The 23,196-nt window shown below is 42.9% G+C and overlaps 1 protein-coding gene across 2 annotated transcripts in view; it reads right to left on the reverse strand.

Moving 5' to 3' along the window:
• The window catches only part of LOC125240808 (receptor-mediated endocytosis protein 6 homolog), a 60,398-nt gene that overhangs the window by 1,161 nt on the left and 36,041 nt on the right, over nucleotides 1-23,196 (reverse strand). For both annotated transcript variants that reach the window (XM_048148926.1, XM_048148925.1), the window contains exons 16-31: nucleotides 19,055-19,156; nucleotides 18,583-18,656; nucleotides 17,619-17,742; nucleotides 15,528-15,622; nucleotides 14,492-14,671; nucleotides 13,545-13,775; nucleotides 13,202-13,411; nucleotides 12,800-12,936; nucleotides 12,171-12,333; nucleotides 6,799-6,910; nucleotides 5,812-6,044; nucleotides 5,055-5,197; nucleotides 3,752-3,841; nucleotides 3,062-3,176; nucleotides 1,804-1,951; nucleotides 599-712 (exon numbers count right to left, since the gene is read on the reverse strand). In XM_048148926.1, the coding sequence (XP_048004883.1) occupies nucleotides 599-712; nucleotides 1,804-1,951; nucleotides 3,062-3,176; nucleotides 3,752-3,841; nucleotides 5,055-5,197; nucleotides 5,812-6,044; nucleotides 6,799-6,910; nucleotides 12,171-12,333; nucleotides 12,800-12,936; nucleotides 13,202-13,411; nucleotides 13,545-13,775; nucleotides 14,492-14,671; nucleotides 15,528-15,622; nucleotides 17,619-17,742; nucleotides 18,583-18,656; nucleotides 19,055-19,156 (2,271 nt within the window). The remainder of the gene's footprint in view (nucleotides 1-598; nucleotides 713-1,803; nucleotides 1,952-3,061; nucleotides 3,177-3,751; nucleotides 3,842-5,054; nucleotides 5,198-5,811; nucleotides 6,045-6,798; nucleotides 6,911-12,170; nucleotides 12,334-12,799; nucleotides 12,937-13,201; nucleotides 13,412-13,544; nucleotides 13,776-14,491; nucleotides 14,672-15,527; nucleotides 15,623-17,618; nucleotides 17,743-18,582; nucleotides 18,657-19,054; nucleotides 19,157-23,196) is intronic.

Below are 23,196 nucleotides of genomic sequence, written 5' to 3' on the forward strand. Positions count from 1 at the left end.
GCCGCTCACCGCTGTCGCGCTTAGCCCAATGTCGTGGCTGAGCCGTAAGGGCGCGCTGGAATCGATATAAAACCTGACCAGAAATATGACTACGCGCCATGTTGCGGAATTTCATTAGAACTATTATCTTCATACTATACTGAACATCGCATACATCAGAATAACAGCGCCCTCTTGACAATAGTCATATATTACTGGTCAGGCTTTATGTCATTCACTCTGTTTATTAGCGCGAAATATTAATTTCACAAGCTTCCGATGTAGACCATAAGGTAGAAGAACCATACATCGTATGTGACTGCTATGTCACATACTAAAATGACAGTTATTTTTGCTGTAATCGTACTATACTATGTCATCATTGTACAGTTTATGCACAGTAAAGAGTACTATCGTACAGTATGGCCACTCCCGCTCCCCGCTGAAAGTGCCGTCCACCTCCTCTCGGTTACCTCACAGTTACCACCTAGAAAAACGCGACCAGTCGACCTGTCATATCTCACTCATACAAGCATGGTACGCGTTCACCTACACGAGCGCGCCTCTTTCATATATTTGATCGCCAGCGTCCGAGGTGTGGTTCATGTCCACAGGGTACCTTGAGTATGATGAAGACGAGCACGGGCGTGAGGTCGTCGGCGGAGGGCGCCGAGCCCTCCGTGAGACCGAGCACCGCCATCACGCACGTCACGCACCGCATCACGCACTGCAACTGTGGACACAATACGATCTTTAATTAAACCAGAAACAGCAAAATTGAATTATTTGTTTGTAACAAAGATGACGATGATGACATTATTTTGAGAGAAGTAGAATAAATATTTGGATACGCATATAACTCTTAAAATTCGTGAAGTTTCCTGAGCATTGCACAGACGCCGGCACGGGACGCCGTCACACCAGCGCCTTATATAGGTACTCCGACAGGAGTCTGAAGGCACTCTAGCTTCACCTTGTCCCGAGGGGTACGATAGACGGGCAGGTGTTGCAGTAACAGTTGCCGCCCACAGGTGGCGACTCACGCCGTCACACCGGCGCCCAGACGCCTTATATACTCCGACAGGACTCTGAAGGCACTCTAGCTACACCCACCTTGTCCCGAGGGGTACGATAGACGGGCAGGTGTTGCAGTAACAGATGCCGCCTGGTAAGTATTGGGCTGGACAGGTGGCGACTCACGCCGAAGACATATTTTCGTCAGTGTTTACCGGCGCTTTAGAATTCGAGATGCCATTATATACTCTGACAGGACTCTGAAGGCACTCTAGCTACACCAACACCTTGTCCCCGAGGGCAACTCAAACAGTACGATAGACGGGCAGGTGTTGCAGTAACAAACACGTTGCCGCCCACACAATTACTACGAGTAGGTGGCGACTCACGCCGTCATACCGGCGCCGAGATGCCTTATATACTCTGACGGACTCTGAAGGCACTCTCTGTCCCGAGGGGTACACGGGCAGGTGTTGCTAACAGTTGCCGCCCACAGGTGGCGACTCACGCCGTCATACCGGCGCCGAGATTGTCCCGAGGGGGGTACGATAGACGGGCAGGTATTGCAGTAACAGTTGCCGCCCACAGGTGGCGACTCACGCCGTCATACCGGCGCCGAGATGCCTTATATACTCTGACGGGACTCTAAAGGCACTCTAGCTACACCAACCTTGTCCCGAGGGGTACGATAGACGGGCAGGTGTTGCAGTAACAGTTGCCGCCCACAGGTGGCGACTCACGCCGTCATACCGGCGCCGAGATGCCTTATATACTCTGACAGGACTCTGAAGGCACTCTAGCTACACCCACCTTGTCCCGAGGGGTACGATAGACGGGCAGGTGTTGCAGTAACAGTTGCGCGCGCGCGTACGGCGCCGCCCATAGATGGCGCGCGCTCACGCCGGCGCGGGACGCCGTCATACCGGCGCCTAGACGCCGTATGTGCTCTGATAGGACCCTGATAAAGACAACACACTCAATACAATACAAATAATTTATTGAGAAAAACATATTGTACATACAGTGTAGTAAAGCAGTTGCATGGTGATATGTTCTAAACATTAATAGGGAACTTGACTGTAGTTAGAATAAAATATTTTATACCATTGCCCGTGTGGTGACGGGTTAAGAATTTCACTACCCCCTTTCTTCCCGTGGGTGTCGTAGAAGTCGGCTGTGGGATATGGGTTAAATTGTGGCGTAGGCGAGAGGCTGGCAACCTGTCACTACAATGTCACAATTTCGTTTTCTTTCAACCCCTTTTTGCCAAGAGTGGCACTGAAACTTGAGTAGTTCATGTGCTCTGCCTACCCCTTTATGGGATACAGGCGTGATTGTATGTATGTATGTATGTATTTTATACCATGCACGAAATAAAGCATCAGATAATATAAGAAAAACAGGGAAAGAAGTTATTTTTAAATCCAATTTCTATTTAATAACTCAGGTAGAAATATAGAAAGTAACTGAGTTGACCGTGACGTCACTCAATTCAATTTCATATAAATTCCATATTAGCAAGTCGTTCAAATTCGTTTTGACAGTTCTTAAAAAGAAGCTGATTTGACTAGGAGGCAAGTAGCCTATTGTGCATTATTTCAGTTCACGAACACACGACTTAGACGTCAAATTTTTGTGAGAAATTTTTAAATATGCGGATGTACTCACGTTAATATATCGCCATTGGCGACATGTTTCGAGTCATATCATCAGGCATGAGTGTTCGCGGCGGCTAGACTCCGTGCACGTGAGTACATCCGTATATTTAAACCACAGAGCACCTCAAATACAAGACAGAGCATTCGTCAATTTAGTATGGGAACGCAGCCGCTGGATTCAGTTGTGTCAAAGTTCACAACCAGCACTCGTGTAATTTACAAAAAATTATAAAAAAAATAGTTTTGGGTTGAACCTGCGCTGCAGCATTATATAATGCTACTTAATTGCGCTGCTCATATGGTGGTATTTTAGCAATAAAATTTGTCATATTTATGACTAGTGACCACACGCTCTTTTCATAATTCGGTGTGTAGTGATTTAAATATTTGAACGCGTCCTGTATACTCACTGGTCGCGTCCGTAGTCGCCCTCGCCGATGGGAAACAACACGTTGAGGTAGAGTCGAGCGAACGCGGCGCGCTCTACCGTCAACTCCAACACCTCTATTGATGTCGCCGGCGCTCCTGAAATGGTTTATAGTTATACGAAAGCGAAGACAAGTTTAGAAAATATAGTGTGACTAACACAATCGTGTTCTCCTAGCTATAAAAAGTTACTGAACTGATTGTTAGTTACTTGACTGAAGTCAACATTATTTCGATGGCGAAGTGCCATGAACTCCTAAATAAGTACGAAAACCTAAGTAGTTGGGAGTTCATGGTACTTCACCGTCGATTTATTGATTTATCGTATGGCTTACAGGTTGTTCTCTACTTAAATTTTTAAAAAACTAGACTTAAGATATTCAACGGCATTTGTCGAAAGTGTCTTAAGATCAGCTCTTTTTCCGCTAAACTTGGTTATGGGGCACCCGAAGACTATATGGTGCACCGTCTGATCAACATGGCAGAAAGGGTCAAAACACTTTACGAATATCTGTGCTCATCGGACTAATAAATGCCCGTACGCGTATGGGATTCGAACAGAGGACTGCGGCTTAGCAGGCAGGGTCACTACGCGCTAGGCCAATTCGGTCGTCGAAATGTAACAAAACTTTCCAGTTTTAACTATTTTTACAAATTTATATTTTGTAAATTACCTTCCCACGACGGGTCTGCCTTCACCTCTGCAATCAGGGTCTTGATGTTGGCCATCAGTCTTTTTGCCTTCTCGTCCATCAGCTCGCTTCCTGCACACACGTTTACACATATGTTAATAGTGAAAAATTCAACGTAAATGTATGTACCTATATGATAATTGATAAACATTTCAAAGTGTAAACATGTGCGCGCTCGCGCGGCTGTCAGAAGGTGTTGATGTCATTTCAAGCCAGTCTTCTCCGAGACCACGGGGACAACGCCGTCCTTGAAACGTTGGAGGTCAGTTTAATATGTAGTTATACGCGATTAAGTCCCGATTTTAAAAATAATTATGTGTACGAAAATTAAAATATTGATGTATCAAAAATAAAAAGTTTGACAGGCGCGCGCCTTATAATACTCGATGAAACATGAGGAATCTGAATAACAGACGTATAAAGAGATATCATTAGCCTTCGATTCTATAACAAACTATACAAGCAGTGTCAAGTGGGGCGACAACGTTTGTCATGGCTGTGTACGTCAATAAAGGAGCGGCAAAAACGACCACATGCCAGAGGTGTAGTGTGCCCGTGGCGAACAGGCATCGCGCTGATGACTCTTGGCGCGCTTACTTTCTCGCAGGCTGCCTCTTTAATGCCGCAAACCAAGCATTGTCGTGGATTGCACGTCCGTCAAAAGATAAAGTCTAAGAAAAAAACGTACCTCCGAAACATCAAGAGAAATGTACAGTCACCGACATAAATAAGTCATGATTTCTATACCTTGTCATATTAACGTCTTGTTTGAAATGTCAAACGATTAAAAGCGACAAGGTACAAAAATCATCACTTCTTTCTGCCGGTGATTGTAGGGTTGACTAGAAGGTACTACACCTTTTGTTGATTCTCCACGAGATGGCGCTAATATTAGACTATTTTATCACAAAATTTTCACGGCTCACCCACAACATTGGTCTAAGCGCGAAAGCGGTGAGCGGCGGCCATATATTGGAGCGAGACACAGCGATGGGGTTTTTCATTCGCACGTATGGCTGCCGCTCACTGCTGTCGCGCTTAGACCAATGTCGTGGCTGGGCCGTTACAGAGGTTCAAAAGTTTTAATCCTGTGTCGAGAGATGGAAGTCTAAACACTGTGCCTATACATTTTATTATGACAGTAATTCTCTATGTATTCGATCTGTTTTCGTTTTTTTTATGCGACAATAGGCAAACGAGCAGACAGGTCACCTAATGGTAAGCGATCACTGCTGCCCAGGGTACTAGTCAAAGTCAAAATCGTTGTGTAGTGTGTGTAGTGTACCGTTGACGGCGTGGTTGTTGTGCGCGGAGTGGTGGCGCGCGAGCCGGCGCAGCGAGTTGCCGCGCTCGAGCTGCTGCAGGACGCGCGCGGCCGCGGCGGCGCGCGACCACGCCGCACACTCGGCGCGGACTTGGTTGGTTTGCCTGGGAGCAAAAGAGCGTATATGAATAGGCTACGAATTTTGCACAAGAAATGATTGTTTTCTGTGGTATTTCACATAAGAAACCAATAATTTTAGATTTTGAGTATTAAAAGTGAATGGTGACTACGTATTTTCGATTAAAAATGTGTGTAATATTTATAACTTTGGCCACCGAAAACGCTGTCAGCGATGTAGTGACGTCATAAAACCTGATGATTTAATGTTTAATATTCATACATCGGGGTTTTGGGAGCGGGAATGATTTACACTAGCCCAAAAATGGTGAAAACGATAAAAGGTAAACATTTCTAAGTACATTTGGAGCCAGTTACATAGTTAAATAAATATTTCAGTAATTCAAATGACTATAAACAGAATTACAAATACACGAATTCATTCCCGCTCCCAAAACCCCGATGTATGTTAATATTTAATGTTTAGTCTTACCGTCTAAGAGCGTGTAGCGTGTGCGTCAACGCAGACCGGCAGCTAGCCAAATACTTGACATACGGCCGCCTCGCGTCTAGATCCGCTCTCCAAGCCGCCGCTGGCGAGCGGCCGACGCTGATAACGCCCTAATTACCTACCACTCACTTACATATCAAGTAGTCTTACCGTCTAAGAGCGTGTAGCGTGTGCGTCAACGCAGACCGGCAGCTCGCCAAGTACTTCGCATACGGTCGCCTCGCGTCTAGGTCTGCCCGCAGAGCCGCCGCTAGCCGCTCGCAGCGAGCGCCGGAGGCAGCTAAGGCTCGAGCCACTTCGGCCGCTTGCGCGGAGGCGCCGGTCTCCGAGGCGGCGGCGGCGGCGGCGCGCATCCATTCCACCAAGGACGTGCTGGTGCAGCGCTGAGGAAGTATTTCAATGTATATTCTATTCTTACAAGGTAAGGTTTAGTATCCATACAAATGAATCCATACTAATATTATAAATGGGAAAGTGTGTGTGTCTGTTTGTTTGTCCGTCCTTCACGGCAAAACGGAGCGACGAATTGTCGCGATTTTTTAAATGGAGATAGTTGAAGGGATGGAGAGTGACATAGGCTACCTTTTGTCTCTTTCTAACGCGAGCGAAGCCGCGGGCAAAAGCTAGTACCAAATATTTTGTAGTCCACCCTGGGCAAATAAAGAAATTATATTCTATTCTATTTTATGTATTTATGGATGTCAAATGAATGGATATAAGACATCAAAGAAAAACGATTTACAACAAGACATCCATATTTGTGCCATAAAATACAATCGTATAAGCTATATAAATACAACAATAGAAGCAAAACTTGCACTTATAAGAAATTGACGCCCTCAAAGGTCACTTCAGTAAACGCGCAATGCGCAACTTACGAGATAGATATAGTAGAATTTTACATTAGAAATAAAGCACCACATAATTCGAAGAAAAATATGGACAGTAGTTATGTTTAAACATAATTTCTATTTAATAAGTCAAAGAGAAAGATATAAAGTAAATTAATTGACCGTGACGTCAATCGTTTTGACAATTCTTAAAAAGAAGCTGGTTTGACTAGTAGGAAACTAGCCTATTTGACTCTCGATTTAGTTAGAAATGACTAGTGAGTAGTTTAAAAATAGAACGTCTTACATTGGGCACGTATTCCGTACACAACAGCTCGGGGTTGGACAGCACGAGCCGCAGTTTCTTCTTCATCGTGTTGAAAACCTCGGGGTCGTTCAGGTCCAGTACTCCTTCACATCTAAAAAAAGATATTAAAATAGATTTTACGATTTCATTCTGTTGAGGAGGCGCATTGTGTTGTGTAGCAGCATTACGGAAAATTATAAGATTAAAATGTCTTTTAGTTTATTTTCATAATTGAATTGTGTTGTGGTACGTTATAACTTAACAAGACTGAATGGTTCTAATTCTGAATTAGCGCTTAATAGTATAACAACCAATTTTTGACCCTTAATGTTAACCTCCCTGGCACTCACTAATATTGATGATTCTGGTACAGAAAAAAATACAAAAAGAGGGTCAAAGATGGTGTACAATATTTTGAATAAATAAAAATAAACGTACACGACATGCGCACTCCCTCTCTAACGCTTGTGTCTTACGAGAGTTGCAAGGATAGGGGACTTCACACTTTTACAGTTAATGCACATAATACTTGTCCGCTATACCGACGCTGACCCCTCCGCCGTACTTGTCGCCGGAGCGCTCTTTCTCCGCTACTTTAACGATTGGGTGGTGGTGAGTCTGCATTCGACATCCCTGCTGGGGTGTGAGTGGCCCCTTCCGCGCTGAGCGCTGTGGGGGCTGTGTCGGGGCGCACCCCATCCTCAACAGCAGCAAATTTAAACTGCTCCGTTATTCTTTATTTATTTAAATTATTAAGTGCATATTTTGTTTGACTTAAACCAATATATTACTTTATTGAAGCGATAAAAAGAAAAGTGTGATAAAAAAGTGTTCAAAATGCCACCAACAAAAGCAAAGCCCAAAGAAAAGTGTTGTGACGGAAAGTTGAAAGACGTTATTTTAAATTTACAAAGTACTATTCACGAAATGAAACAAAAAATGGACATTACATACGATTTAATTCAATGCCAACAACGAGAAATTTCAAGACAAAGGGATATAAACTTACGGATATTACAAATACTTAATAACGACCAAACTGACCTTGATCTACAACAGGTAAAGACATCATTACTGAATGACTCAGGTCCACAAGCACTACACTTTATTGACGACACTACACAAGGAACACTAGCACCAACCACAGAGAATACATCTTCATCGAAGCACGAGACATCCTACAAGACGCCTCCAGGTCCTGCAGATCGAACGCCGGTGGAACTGCCGCGGCTCCGAACCCGCACCCGTCGCAAACTGCAGTCAGAAAGCCTCGCTGCTCAACCATCATCATCAGACGACATCTCTTCCGAGCCACCTGTCCGTGCAGCACCAAAACCAGCCTATCCTCTTGTCCGGCCTCCAGTCACCCAGGGTGTAGTGGTACCCCCAAAGGAATGGGGAGTAGCGGAAAAGGAGCCAAGTTCTGTCGTGAAAGGTACACCGACTGCTGCATCCGCCCCACTGGCACTTCCAGCTGTGACGGTCCCTCCTGCGAGGTGCACTTTACTGACACCTTCTGATGCTGCATACGCTCCAATACGAGTAGCTGCACTTCATGATGCTGCGTGCGCGCCGGTGGCACCTCGTGACATCGCGTGCGCGCCGGTGGCACCCCCGATGTCGACGGTCATGGCTTCGGTGAAGCCTCACGGTGGGTTGCGAGCGGCTTCGCCGCGGTCCGTTAGCCTGCACATCTTCAACCTGAACGAGGAAACCAGCTGCGACGACGTCGTTAATCACATCCAAACCAGCATCGGAGTCCAGGTAGATAGGTGTGAACAGCTGAAGGTCACGAGAGGTCATTACTCGTCCTTCAAAATTGATGTGGCGGCGAATAAAGTAGGTGTAGTACGTAGTCACAAGCACTGGCCGGCTGGCGTGTCCATCAGGCACTTCAACACGGTTAAGCCAAAAAACTACCTAGTGACCAGCGGCGACCGCCCGCCACGCTAGCACAATCTTCACGTTTTAAAGTCATCCACCAAAATGTAAGGTCAATATGCGGCAAATCCGGGTTACTAGACTTATTATTAAACTCAGAAAAGCCTGATGTACTAGCTTGTAGTGAGACATGGTGCAAAAACTACGAAATCGAGCGAGTTAGGTTATGTGACTATCGGCTCGCAAACAGCTACTGTCGTAAAAACATAGCACACGGCGGCGTCGCGCTGTACACACGGGGCGATGTTGAATATCGGCCGCGAAATGACCTACAGACATTAGCTATCGAGTTTCATTTTGAATTCACTGCAATTGAAATATGTAATTTAAATTTGATTATTATTGTTTTATATCGCACCGGAAATGGTGATTTTGACATGTATTTAAATAACTTAGATTTATTATTAGATAAACTTACAAATGAGGATAAAAAGTTCATTTTAGTCGGAGATCATAATGTCGATTTTTTATCGGATAACATTTCTAAACGGCGAGTGGATGAGATCCTTCAAAGCTACATGTGTAGAAACTGTGTTGAGTTTCCGACCCGTGTGACCGCGCACAGTGCAAGTAGCATCGACTGCGGGCTGGTGGCGCGCGGGTGGAGGGGCGTCGCGGCCGCGCCGCTCGACACCCCCATCAGCGACCACAGCGCTCAGGTGTTTACTTTGCCCGTAGATGAGGTGAGACAAAAAATCAAGCCAAACACTCACATCAAAAAGAGGCTATATACTGACCAATCCTTATTATTGTTTTATATTGACATTGAAAATTACAATTGGAATTTTATTTTTGACGACATTATTTCTATTGACAATAAATTTAATAAATTATTTAACGTTTTAAAGTATTATATTGATGTACATTTCCCAATCAAAAATATTTTGTTAAAGAAAAATAAGTCGGTCCCATGGCTTAATGAAACCCCGCGAAACACATTTTAGATTATAACGGTTTAACTGAAATGAAACGTCAATACCCGGAACTGGAAACCCTAACGGAACGCATCAGCTATCAAGCTGATCGTATAAAATCCGAGACCTTGACAACACGACGAGATTATTATGCAAATCGCATTGTCAATAGCAAAAATCCGTCGAAAGAAATGTGGCGTGTCGTTAACCAGGAAGCATCCACAAAACAAGCGCAACATACCATGTCCCTAAAGGATGACAACGGAAAAAATATACCAACTCAGGAAGTACCAGAACACTTAAACCAACACTTTCTCACAGTAGCTTCGAAGTTTAAATTAAATATTAATAAATCGGACTCTGTACATCACGTACAACAACAATTACACAACACAAACGTACCTGAATTAGTCCTACCTAAAATTACTCTGACAGACCTCAACCGTGTGTTACGGTCCATGATGAAAAAAAACACGACCTTGGACTTTTACGACATATCTCTGGACATACTCGAGTGTGTTTGGCCAATCGTTGCAGGGTTGCTAGTACATCTTATAAACACCATGTTCACTTGTGGAGTATACCCTGACGTGTTGAAATGCACTCGTGTATGTCCAGTATATAAAGGTAAAGGGGAAAAATGTTCAGTCGACAACTACAGGCCCATCACCATTGTACCTAATATATCTAAAATTATAGAACAAATTATATCTAATACTTTAATGCATCATCTCGAGACAAATAACCTACTGACGGACAGACAATACGCGTATAGAAAAAGTAGATCTACAACAACAGCGGCATATCAAATATACGATTGCATTTCAACCGCTTTAGATGCAAAGGAGAAGGTAGCAGGGGTATTCTGCGATCTATCGAAAGCGTTCGATGTAATAAGTCATGAACTGATTCTGGAAAAGATAGGGCATTACGGAATAAAAATAAAGTTCATGATTTATTTGCATCGTTCCTTGAAAATAGAAGGCAGACGGTAGAGGTCAAAATGGAGATATCAGGCTCCATTGAAAACATTAGATCCAAGGCAGGAGTACTCAAATTAGGTATCCCACAAGGATCTGCGCTCGGAAACACCCTGTTTTTGATATTTATAAATGACCTCCCTACCTCTGTTACCGAAGGTATGACAGTGTTGTTTGCTGATGATACCACCGTGGTAGTAACTGCTCACACGTATACACAACTCGAGCAAAATATCTCAAACGCTTACCACCAACTACACGAGTGGTTCTCGTCAAACGGCCTTGTCTTAAACACTACAAAGTCGAACATAATGCTGTTCTCAGCTGGAAACACCACACACATTCCACTGGTACAGAGTCCGATACCACGCTGCGAGTCATGCAGGTTCCTCGGATTCACAATTGACGCCAAGCTGAAGTGGAAAGACCACGTAGACAATTTGTGTGGAAGTTTGGGCAGCGCTTTATTTGCTCTGCGCAAACTGAAACCAATTGTCTCAAATGACGCTCTAAAACAAATATACTACGCGTACTTCTTTTCACTGATGCAATACGGCATAATTTTGTATGGAAACTCAACAGATTCAGACCGAGTATTTTTGATGCAAAAACGGGCTGTACGGATATTGGCTGGTGTGAATCCGAGGCACTCGTGCAGAGAGCTCTTCAAAAAATTCAATATGATGACCTATTACTCGCTTTACGTGTACGAAATTATAATGTTTACGCGAAAACATATTCATAAATTCAAACGGTCAAATATGCTTGGCGGAATAACCCGTCAAACGGGGCGATTACTGCCCGTGCCGCGCCGACTAGCGCTTCTCGACAAGAACCCGCGAGTAATAGGTCCATCGCTTTATGAACGCCTACCCGCCAGTATCAGAAATGTAACCTCCGACGACATATTTAGTCACCAATTAAAAGAACTTTTACTATCGACACCACTGTACTCAGTTAAAGAGTACACTGAAATGTACAAATATTAATGGACATTGATAAAATTGCTTTTTTTATATTATTATTATTATCTTTGATTTTTGACATTGTTTTTAGCACTTATGACGTTTGACATTATATTCACTAGGAAGCCCTAGTACTATATACAAACATTTGTTTTTTGGACATTATTAATGTAATTTTATTTTTTAATTTAATTGCTTTATTATGACATATTATTATTGGTTTACTTTTTAATTTGATGATTATTATTGTTTGTATCAATTATTTTCTTATTATTATGTTGTGACGATCTTTTTGTGAATTGGTGCTATTTTTAAGTTAAAATAACATGTAATTTTCATCAAGAAATAAATATAATCTAATCTAATCTAATCTAATCACGGGGCGGTCTGACGTCGTCATTTTGGGGACGATTGGGCGATCCGGTGATTGCTAGCCCTACCGCTACCGGCCTAGCCACGGTGATACCGTTTGAGCGGGGCCGGGTTTCGGGGCCGCAGTGAAGGCGACCGGCAGCTCGGGCTAGCGTGGGCGAGGTGCTTAACGATTGGTGACAGAGTAAGCTAAGATATACCTGTCAGCTATGTCCGGTACGTCAGACACTCGACGCTGTCCCCTCCGCCGTGAGTCGGTGGAGCTCTTTCTCCTGTATTTTGCGAGGATGTCGTCAGAGCTTTCCGTTGGCTCGGCGCGCGGAGCGTCTTCGCGCAGCGCCTCTTCTTCGGCTAGCTTTATGTCTGGTGATAAATAATGTAAGTCAAGATACAGGATAATACTTGATTACGTCTACGATAGATTTTGTCACAATTTTAAAGCGGTTATTTATGGGATAAACGCGACACGTTTGCAACTCAATTTGATATCAAGCACAAAAGAATAACCATAAATGGCGGTTGTCTAACGTGTAAAACATAAAAGTACATTTCAACTACAGGAAGGGCACGTATCTGTTTGAATTTACGATAAAAACGTTAATTTTGCACTAAAGTACACATATCTCGATTTATTCGCATAAAACAGAAAATGGCCAAATTCGAGCGATGGCGAGTTATACAGACAATACATTCTTCGTTCTAACAATCTGGCAACTTTATCTGACTATCAAGTTGAAAATACGGTACGATACGATAGTTGGTCAGGTATTCTGTACACAACAGTCAGCATTTTGTTAAGTTGTCTACTATTGGTACTACTGTTGGTTACCGTTCGGGTGCTGGTGCGAGCGGCCCTTGGGCCGGCTGAACATCTTGATTTTGTGCAGCAGGTTCCCACCCGAGCGTTTCACGTTGTTCTTCAACTCGTCCAGGTTGCCGACGAGACTGTCTTCTGTTATGCGCCGTCTGAAATGGAATATAGTGTATAATATTTTGTTGACAATTTGAGAAAAACAAGCATAAGTGTGCGCTGTGTGGCCCTAGCACTCTCATGCGCGGGCGTTGTGCGGGGCGAGGCGTGCGGCGTGCATGTCAAACTATTGAAGGTCATACAAGTGTCTTGACTCGACGCTACATAGCGTGCACTTCTGCAGCATACCCCGCTAACCGAGCGTCCACTGAGGCCCTTACGATTCGCTGTAGAAAATCTGCCAAAGATATTATAGTGTACCTCTGACTCTTCTCAGCCGTAGCATCGAAGCTAATGCTCTTAGGTATAGCTCCCGTGGACACAGGCTTGACCGGCGGCGGGCTCACGCGCCGCTCCGTCACGTTTTCCGAGTTGACGTCTTGGCTAGAGCTGCGGTCCGACACAGAGGTTTCGCTGTTCACTGACAGCGTGCTTAGAGACATGTTTGAGGTGTCGCGTTTCTTTTCGATTCTAAAAAGAAAAATTACTGATTAAAACTAGTGTACGCCAAATCCTGAGATTAGTTGCAAAGTGCACTTCAGGTTCTCATGATAACTTATGGATTCGTCCTTGATGAAGATGCTAATATGCTTTTTTAGATTACCTGGAAGACGATATGCTGACTATACTGGTCCGTATCTCCGATTTGACGATCCTGGACACGTTATTGACCAGGTTAGCAGAAGTGTTGATGGTGGCCGAAGACATGCGAGTCATGAGGTCGGTGATCGCGGAACGGTCTTCGTTGCGTTCGGTGTCGATGCCGGAGTCGAAGCGGCGATCATATTGCGACACGGAGAGAGCGTTGAATGAGCTCTCGCTGGAGTTCAGGGATCTGGGGAAAGAATTGAGAATGTTAGAGATTGTGCGTTGAGGCGTCGGTAGCACTAATACATAGTGACATACATGGCCGCGATTTTTAATGTTGATTCAGATTGTCTAGTATCTACAAGGTTTAATATGAGGAATCAGACAGATTTATCCACGCATTTTTTAGTAAATAGCGGCTAAAAAAGTTACTTGTTTAATTATTTTTCGAATATATTTTCACCTTAAAAAAACACTCGTAAAACTGACAGCTATAATGATTTTTTTCAGTTTGACGTGTTTGTCTTTGTGTGTTTGTCTGTCTGTTTGTCTGTCTGTCTGTGTGTGTGTCTGTCTGTGGCATCGTAGCTCCCGAACGGATTAATCGATTTGGATTTAGTTTTTTTTTGTCTGAAAGCTGAGTAAGTCGGGAGTGTTCTTATACATATAACCATGTTTCATGAAAATCGGCCTACTATGTCGCGGTCGGGGGTTTTCTCAAAATTTTATTTTGTGGTTAAGTTATTGTTGAAATGCTTGATAGTTTTTGACATTTACCATTAAGGATAGTCAGATTATGCATCATAATGTTATCGACGCCACCAAAATAGCATTTTGTACGAAGAAATAATAGTTGTAGACTTTCTTATATAAGCTCTGAAACTAGGTGAAATCCAGAAAAGTTTATAATATGACATTTTTTTTCACAGTTAAAATTATTCGGTTTCTGACCTAAGTTCTTACCTGTCCATAATATCGTTCTCATCATAAGTCTTGGAGGTCCCGGGCATGTCGTACTTGCAGGGGGGGAAGGGGCGCTCGGGCGAGTGGTGGGGAGGGGGGAACGAGTCGTCCACCCATTGGCTGGTCGCGTCTGATTGGCTGTTGGCTGCTTCGAGGGTCGACTCTGATTGGCTGGTTTCGCTGTAGAATAAAATTCAATTTCAAATGTTCTATGATTTTTAAAGACTACATTTGTTTCACTGTCTATATTTGAAATATTGTGTCCTTTAGCGTCCCACGCTAGCGAGCCATAACGCTTACACATTTATTGAAAACTAGCTTTAGCCCGCGGCTTCTCTCGCGTAAAATTCGAAAATTGCGTTTTCTTTATTTGCCCAGGGTGGACTACAAAATATTTGATACTAGCTTTTGCCCGCGGCTTCGCTTGCGTTAGAAAGAGACAAAAAGTATCCTATGTCACACTCCACCCCTTCAACTATCTCCACTTAAAAAATCACGTCAATTCGTCGCTCCGTTTTGCCGTGAAAGACGGACAAACAAACAGTCACACACACTTTCCCATTTATAATATTAATATGGATATAGGGGCGAAGGGCGAAGAATTAATTTCCATAGAAATTTAAAATTTTGCGCCTTCTTTTAGTGCCAAGATTTGGTTGGCCGTCTATAAAATCTATTGAGTTTAGATTAAATTAATTTTACATATACCTAGATGTCAAGCCAGTCTCGTTTATTAAAAAAAAAAAAATAGTTTCTAGTTTACTCACCTAGCGCCACTGTCAATGTAACTTTCTCTTGAATCTCTTCGATAGAAATACCAGGGGCCTATTGCATAACAATTTACAACTTGTATTACAAGTGGAACTCTCTTTCTTATAAAATGAATTGGAGGGGGACTACCGCTTGTAATATGAGTTGTAAATTGTTATGCAATAGGCCCCAGTTCAATAAATTGAAGTATATAGAATTTCTTGCATTTTTATTAAAAGAGCGACCAACTTCCTACAAACTATAATAAAATCCATAGTTTTGTTACCCGTTCTGTGGGCCGTAGTCGAACACGTTGGGCAGCGGCGGCGGCGCGGCGGCCCCGGGGCTCTCGGGCGCCGACGTCGCGTAGCAAGTCATCACCTGTCACAAAATAACGTCTTTTGAACACATTTTTTAAAACCGTTTTTATGGATGGCTTTATCATGTTGTGGACATGTAAATTTTTACATGCCTTATGGTAGAACATATTAAGGAACAGCTTCACTAATGTAAATATTTTATAACACCTGTATTGCACCATATGTTCTTGTGAATAAACATTCATTCATTCATTCTTTCATTAATTCATGCTCAAAAGACGTCGAAGGGCAGCAATCGGTCACAAAGGTTTCCATATAGGTAATTAATAATTATGTCCGGATTTGTGGGCATATCATACCGGGAACTATGTAGGACGTTCAATCGCGATTGAGTGTAGTTTTCAATGAAATACCATATTCATCTCACATTATTTACTCGACATAACTCACTCCTTGGACTCAAGGAAGCACCGCCTTAGCTCTTCACACCATTTTTCTTGCAGATTGATTAACAGCCTCCCGTCATCTGTTTTCCGATTCGGTTCTGTTAGATAGTAACATCCTCTATGGCATTGTGGCAGAACTGAGTCAAATACCAGCCAGGTTGTACGAACTCGTAAACTCCTTGTTTGCTCTATTTGTCAATTATAGCGTGATAAAACGCGTCATAATACATCCGCTACCAGACAAAAAAATTCGCACTACGTCATAAACCATAATAGGGAACTTGACTGTAGTTAAAAAAAAAAAAAATAAAAAATAAAAAAAAAAAAAAATATACCATGCACGAAATAAAGCATCAGATAATTATAAGAAAAACATGGACAGAAGTTAATTTTAAATCCAATTTCTATTTAATAAGTCATGTACAAATATATAAAGTAACTGAGTTGACTGTGACGTCACTCAATTCAATTTCGTATAAATTCCATATACAAGTCGCTCTAATTCGTTTTGACAGTTCTTAAAAAGAAGCTGATTTGACTAGGAGGCAAGTAGCCTATTCATAAACGCTCGCTTGTATGGCTAGAACTCGCCCAGCGGGTTCTCCGGTATCTGAGTTCACGAGTGCCCACCAGGCGGGTTCTTGGATGCGAAAGTGTTAAAGCGCCTCTCGGCTTGTTTCTTAAAACAGCACTCGTGTTTTAAATGCCTGTCATTTTAAATAACTACTAAATAAAGCACAGCTTATAACTAGGGATTTACCGACTATTGATTTGGCCGACTAGGCCGACTACCGACTAGTCGGCGCTTGGGTGACCGATTAGTCGGCCGACTAGTCGCCTAGTCGGCCAGAACATAATTTTCGAGTAATTTATCAAAATGTTTGAATTACATTGGTCCTTTGTTGGCGCTTTTCATTATTTTTTAAAGGTTCAAAGGTCAATGAGAATACAATTTCCATTTTTAACAAACGGTTTGACTTAAGTGGGAAGGAATCCTGCCTATGATACCGATAGTCCTTGTATTGGTAGGACATTTCTTTCTGTGATTACCGCAGTTGTTCTTTTGACTAACAACATAACAAATAGGTTCATAATACAACAATATCAGCTGTTAATTATATGTACTGTTTTTCTATCACTTATAATGTGCCGACTAATCGGCCTTTTTTGCCGACTAGTCGCCGACTAATCGCCTACTACAAATGTGGCCGGATAGTCGGCTTTACCGACTAAAGTAAAATCCATAAACCTACGGACCAAATTGACAAGCAAGTGTGAACGAATGTTGCCACAGTTTGGCCAGTGTCGTTCTTATCGGTATTTAAATTATGATTACATCGTAGATTTAAGGTGTACCCAGACGGGACAATGAAATTGGCAATTTGATCGGCTAATCAATATACCAACTTTTTCTGTGATTTCGACAGATCAAAAGGTCTGTAGACCGCTAATTAGAGATATTTTTTTTATTTCGAAGCAGCAATAATATTATTCGAAAATTATATAGATATTTATGACATACTTGCCATAGCGTGACAGATAATTGATTATCGTCGGACATGGTAGTAGGATTATGAATTTTACTTTAGTACATCCCTACATATAACTTACAGGGTATCCATTGACGAGTATGCTCTTCCTGTTTTCCGGGTAGATGGGCGCGGCGGTGGATCCCAAGTCTAGCTCCGCGCCTCTTGACAGTTGCGCCGTGGCGCTTAGGTATCCGCTACCGGACCTACAACACATTAAATGAATAAATACGGCCAGGTAATTATAAATATTTAGTTTGCGAGGAGACTAAAATTAAGGTCAAAACAATTAAAACGTATAGTTTTTCATACTTATGCATCAAGGTCCATATATTACCGAGACAGACAAAGCCCATACAAAAAAGCTTATCCCTGAAATGTATGGGCCTTTTAGGCTTAAATCTAGATGGCGCTGTTTCGCAGCGGAAGTGGCCGAAATTATATTTTCCCCAAATATTTTTTGCGTGTTTTTATTTTTTATAAAAACAAATGACATGCTTCTTTATTTTAATATCATGATATCACGTCAATACCCATTTTGAAAAATAAATAAATTTGTAGGCATCATCCGTGTAGTTATGATAGTATTTAATAGATGGCGCGATAAAAATGGAGGTGCGATACTTAATTTGAAGATTGTAAATCCTATATAAATAATCCTTGATCTGCATCATGCATTTTGAACAGCTGACTGAGAGCTGCCATCTTGCGAACAAATTTGCTCGGCTGATGCAAACGTGCGCGCATGAGCACGGACGTTTTCCAGCATACAAACATACAATCACGCCTTTATCCCATAAAGGGGCAGGCGGAGCACATGAAACTACTCAAGTTTCAGTGCCACTATTGGCAAATAGAAGAGGTTTAAAGAAAACGAAACTGTGACATTGCAGTGACAGGTTGCCAGCCTCTCACCTACGAAACAATTTAACCCATATCCCACAGTCGACTTCTCTACGATACCCACGGGAAGAAAAGCGGTGGTGAAATTCTTCACCCGTCACCACACGGGCCGTAAGTTTTCCAGCCCATTTATAATAACTAACCTGTTCGGTTGGTAGGGCCGTGGAGTGTGCTTTGGGCTGTTACTGACTTCTGGTTTTTTGTACGCACCATTTTGCTGTAAAAGAAATAAAACACTTATTTTTATTAACGAGACAAGTGTAGCAAAGTTGTCATACATTGCCGCTTGTTAGTTCTCAAAGAAAACGAAAAAAAAATGTATCAGGAAACAAATCAATCTGTTGTTAGTAATATATTGAAAAAAAAAATGTTTTTTTTTGTAACAGAAAGTTTACTTATATTTTTCTATGTTCTATATCATAAATAAAAACAAAAACTGGCAAGATGTATACTCTATTTCAAACCTTCGTATTTGACAGCACTTAAAACAGCAAAAATAGTCGGGCGAGGTATTTTTTATTTTCACTCATCCTATTGTTAACGCCTAATAACTGTCTCGAGTGCTATCGGGCCTCCGTATTTGTAATGGAGTATAAGAGGTCTTATGTTCGTTACCTGGTTCTGTTTGATGGCCGCTTGCTCCTCCTGCTGAGAGAGCCTCCTCGGCCATGACGTGTCGGAACGCGCCGCGACCGACACGCAGTCATCCGTGTCCACCTGAAACAGACCTTATTGTTACAGGTTCAGAACATATAGCGACCGGTCTGGCGTAGCGGCTGATGATCCTGCCTGCTGAGGTCCTATGGGTTCAAATCCCGGTAAGGGAAGTATTTGTGTGATGAGCACAGATTTGGTAAGTATTTGTATTTGAATATACAGGCTGAGTACCCACAACACAAGCCTTCTTAAGCTTACCGTTGGTCAGTCAATCTGTGTAAGAATATCATAAATATATTTATTATTAATTATACGAGTATAGTCTTTCCCATCACGGAACAATGGTGTTCCGGACCTTTGGGAGGCGTGCGCGGGGCCGAAGCCAACGCGTAGAGGCCCTTTCGACACTTTAATGAAATGTAAGGGGTACACCGAGCGGATGTTGCCCTTGCCCGTATCATGGGACACACGCAGAGGCAACACCCGCCAGGGTGTAAGGACTATTTGAGAGTTAATGGAATCTGAAAATGAACTGGTCTATTTTGATGAAAGTGATGGACTAAATACTGGGCTATGGATAAAAAACCGGACGCCTGCCTAATAAAACGGTATCCAATTTTATTTCCGGCAGACGGTGACTCGTCCCCACAAGATGGGCCCCCACAAAAAGCGACATCCAAGATGGCTCAAGGGCAACACCGGTGTGAGAACTCAAGGGTGTCGAGAGGTGTACACCGCTTTCTGTCCAGTGGCTGTTAAGCCACTGTACCAACTCGCGTCTTATGCAAATTTTCACTTCCACCCCTGGGGCATGTAGCCCTAACGACCCCACTCTGGACGGCCAGCCAAGGCAAGCCAGAGGTAGAGAGTACTGTCCCACCCACCCGCCTTACGGGTAACAGAACCCCCCAGGAGCACTCGGGTACGTGGGGTCGCTGTTCCCCAACAGCTCGCCACAAGCTGCCCTGCGTTGACTGATTGCACTGGTAAAACCAATGGGCGATGGGGTCGTCACATCCCTACGCCATAGTAATCCGTTACGAGTATAGTAATTATTATTTAAGGATTAAGATGAAGGGCCGGAAAAGTGTGAAAAAACAGGACGATGGCGATTTTTAGTATGTGATTTAGGCTGATTTTTTCGGAGTTAATAATTAGCTTATGTTTAAACATTTTATCATAAAGGTTTCACAAATAGTGTACCTTTTTAATAGTATTTTGTTTTTCAATAAAACTTACCAATTACGATATATTTGTATAAATCAGATTTGGCCTATTTAACTTCTAACACTGATTTAGTATAAAAATCGATCTTAAATATTTTTTTTATTATTTTTCCCAGTGTCTGAAAACCATTGTCTATCACATATATTAATATCTCTGCTCTATATTGTATGAAATGTAGGTACTTTGGTTTTCTGCCGCCTACCGGCAGATAAAATAAATGTCAGTCTCGAATTGCGTGTGTTTCATTCGCCGTCCTTAGAAAGTCTTTCCCCAATATTTGGCGACGAGTCCAGTGAATAAATTTGGTACCTAAGAAGTGTTTAAGTGCTAAAATCATGTCGGAAGATAAAAAACCTGACCTTAGTGCCCTTAAAGAATTTAAAATGAATGTTGACGTGTGGTCGACTTACGTGAGCAGATTGAAGGCGTGGTTCACTATACACGATGTGAAAGTTGCGTATTTTTCAAAATACCTTGTTGCGGTAGTGGGCACCGAGCCGCTGGATCTTATCATAGACTTGTGCTACCCGGAAACTCCCGAAAGTGTTAATTTTGACAAAATCGTAACCTTAGTCGAAGAATATCTCTCACCTAAAAGGTCAGTGATCGCCGAGAGAATGATTTTTAGGGCACGTAAACAAGTCGAAGGTCAAACGATAAGCGAGTACCTCGTGCGGTTAAAGAAATTAAGTAAACATTGTAAGTTTACGGATAATAGCATCTTAAAGGAAATTTTACGGGATCAATTCGTTTACGGCCTACAAAGTGAGCGCATACGGCAGCGAATGCTAACAGAGGACGACGAGCTCACGTTCAAACGCGCCAGGGAGTTGGCGTTGTCGCTGGAGGCGGCCGTTCGAGACTCGGCGCCGGCGGGGCCGGCTCGGCCCCCGGCGGCCGCGGCGAGGCGGAGCCTGTGTTCGCGGTCGGCGGCGGCGAGGCGGCGGCGGCGCGCGGGCGAGACACGGGCCTCAGCGTCGAGGCCACGGCGACCACGGCCGAGGAGGGTCGTCGTCGTCAGGGGGACATTGTTATCGTTGTGGTGGACGGCACCCGGAGCGGCAGTGTTAGTTTAAAAATAGTGAGTGTTATGTGTGCGGTGACGTAGGCCATATCGCGAAAATGTGTCGTTTTAGAAAAGATCCCGAGAGAGTGCATAACATTGTGACCGAGGGACGGCTATCTGACGGGTCAGACTCGGACGACGGGTGCCTGCAGGTGTATCGGCTGAGCGACGACGATGCTGAACCGGACGTTAAGTGGACGGTGAAGGTAAACGTTAATAATGTTCCGTTAGTGATGGAAGGTGACACCGGTGCCGCTGTTAGTATTATATCCTTTGGTACATATAAAACCCATTTTAAAAATTGTAAATTATACCCTTGCGAGTCGATATTAACAATGTATGGTGGTCAAAAGTTGAAACCTAAAGGTCAAATTATGTGTTCGGTCCGACTCGGTGGCCGAACGGTGAACGGATTGAAATTGATCGTTTACGATAACAATACCAGTTTGCCGTTGCTGGGCCGTAATTGGTTGAGGGCTTTCGGTATACACTTTCCACACATAGATGACAACAACGTAAATTCGGTGAACGTAAAATTAAGTAACGAGGATATCTGCAGCAAATTAATGAAGTTATTTCCTTACGTTTTTGCGGACGGTATTGGCACTTTTAACAAAGCTAAATTGAAATTAGAAATTAGTAGTGACGCGACGGCCGTGTGGCGGCGGCCCCGGCCCGTGCCGCTCGCGCTGCGGCCCGCCGTGGAAGCCGAGCTGGCGCGGCTGCAGCGCGACGGCGTCATCTCGCCCGTGGAGTGGAGCGACTGGGGGACTCCCGTGGTGCCAGTGCTCAAGAAAAATGGAGACGTTCGGCTCTGCGGAGACTTTAAAACAACCCTTAACCCGGTTTTAGTCGATGATAAGTATCCTATTCCGCGAATAGATGATATATTTACGTCACTCCAAGGCGGAAAATATTTTAGTAAAATTGACCTTAGTCAAGCATATTTACAAATTGAGTTAGATGAAGATTCAAAAAAGTTATGTACTATAGTTACGTTACACGGGATGTTTTGCTATAATAGATTACCGTTCGGAATAAAGTGCGCACCGAATAAGTTTCAAAGAATAATGGATAAGTTATTTAGAATGCGATACGAGTATGTTACGTGCTATTTGGACGATTTGAACGTGTCGGGTGTAGACTTCGAAGATCATTGGAAACGATTGTTGAAAGTTTTAGTACTTTATCAGATTGCGGTTTACGTGTTGCGCCGAACAAATGTAGTTTTTTTCAAACGTCGGTATCGTATCTGGGATTAAGAACGGAGAACGAGTTTGTGTGGAGCGCGGAGTGCGACGCGGCATTTAAAAAAAAAACCGGTCAAGTGCGAGTCGGACTCGCCCACCGAGGGTTCCGTACAAACTTTCAAACTCTCCAGTTAAAATAATCTCATGTTTTCACATAACTCTAACAACTTGACTAGAAGACAAAAGTATAGGTACTAATGAGTATTATTGTGTATAGCGCCATCTCTCGGTGAATTCACTAACTAATTTGCGCGACCATAGTATGTTGGTTTTTCAGGGATTATTCTTTATAATGTTAACCGATTTAAACAATTTTTACTTTATTGGAAAGAAGATGATTTACGTAATATCTCGTATTAATTTGAAGTACATACTATATACATCCGCAAAGGTGGGTAAATTAAAAGTAAAAATCTGAAAAGTTTTTTGTGAATTAAAAAAAAGTTTTCAAGATACAAACACGGTTATATTTTTCCTGTAATCCATACTAATATTATAAATGCGAAAGTAACTCTGTCTGTCTGTCTGTCTGTCTGTCTGTCTGTCTGTCTGTCTGT

This window comes from Leguminivora glycinivorella, chromosome Z (assembly GCF_023078275.1).
Source record: "Leguminivora glycinivorella isolate SPB_JAAS2020 chromosome Z, LegGlyc_1.1, whole genome shotgun sequence".
Lineage (NCBI taxonomy): Eukaryota > Metazoa > Arthropoda > Insecta > Lepidoptera > Tortricidae > Leguminivora > Leguminivora glycinivorella.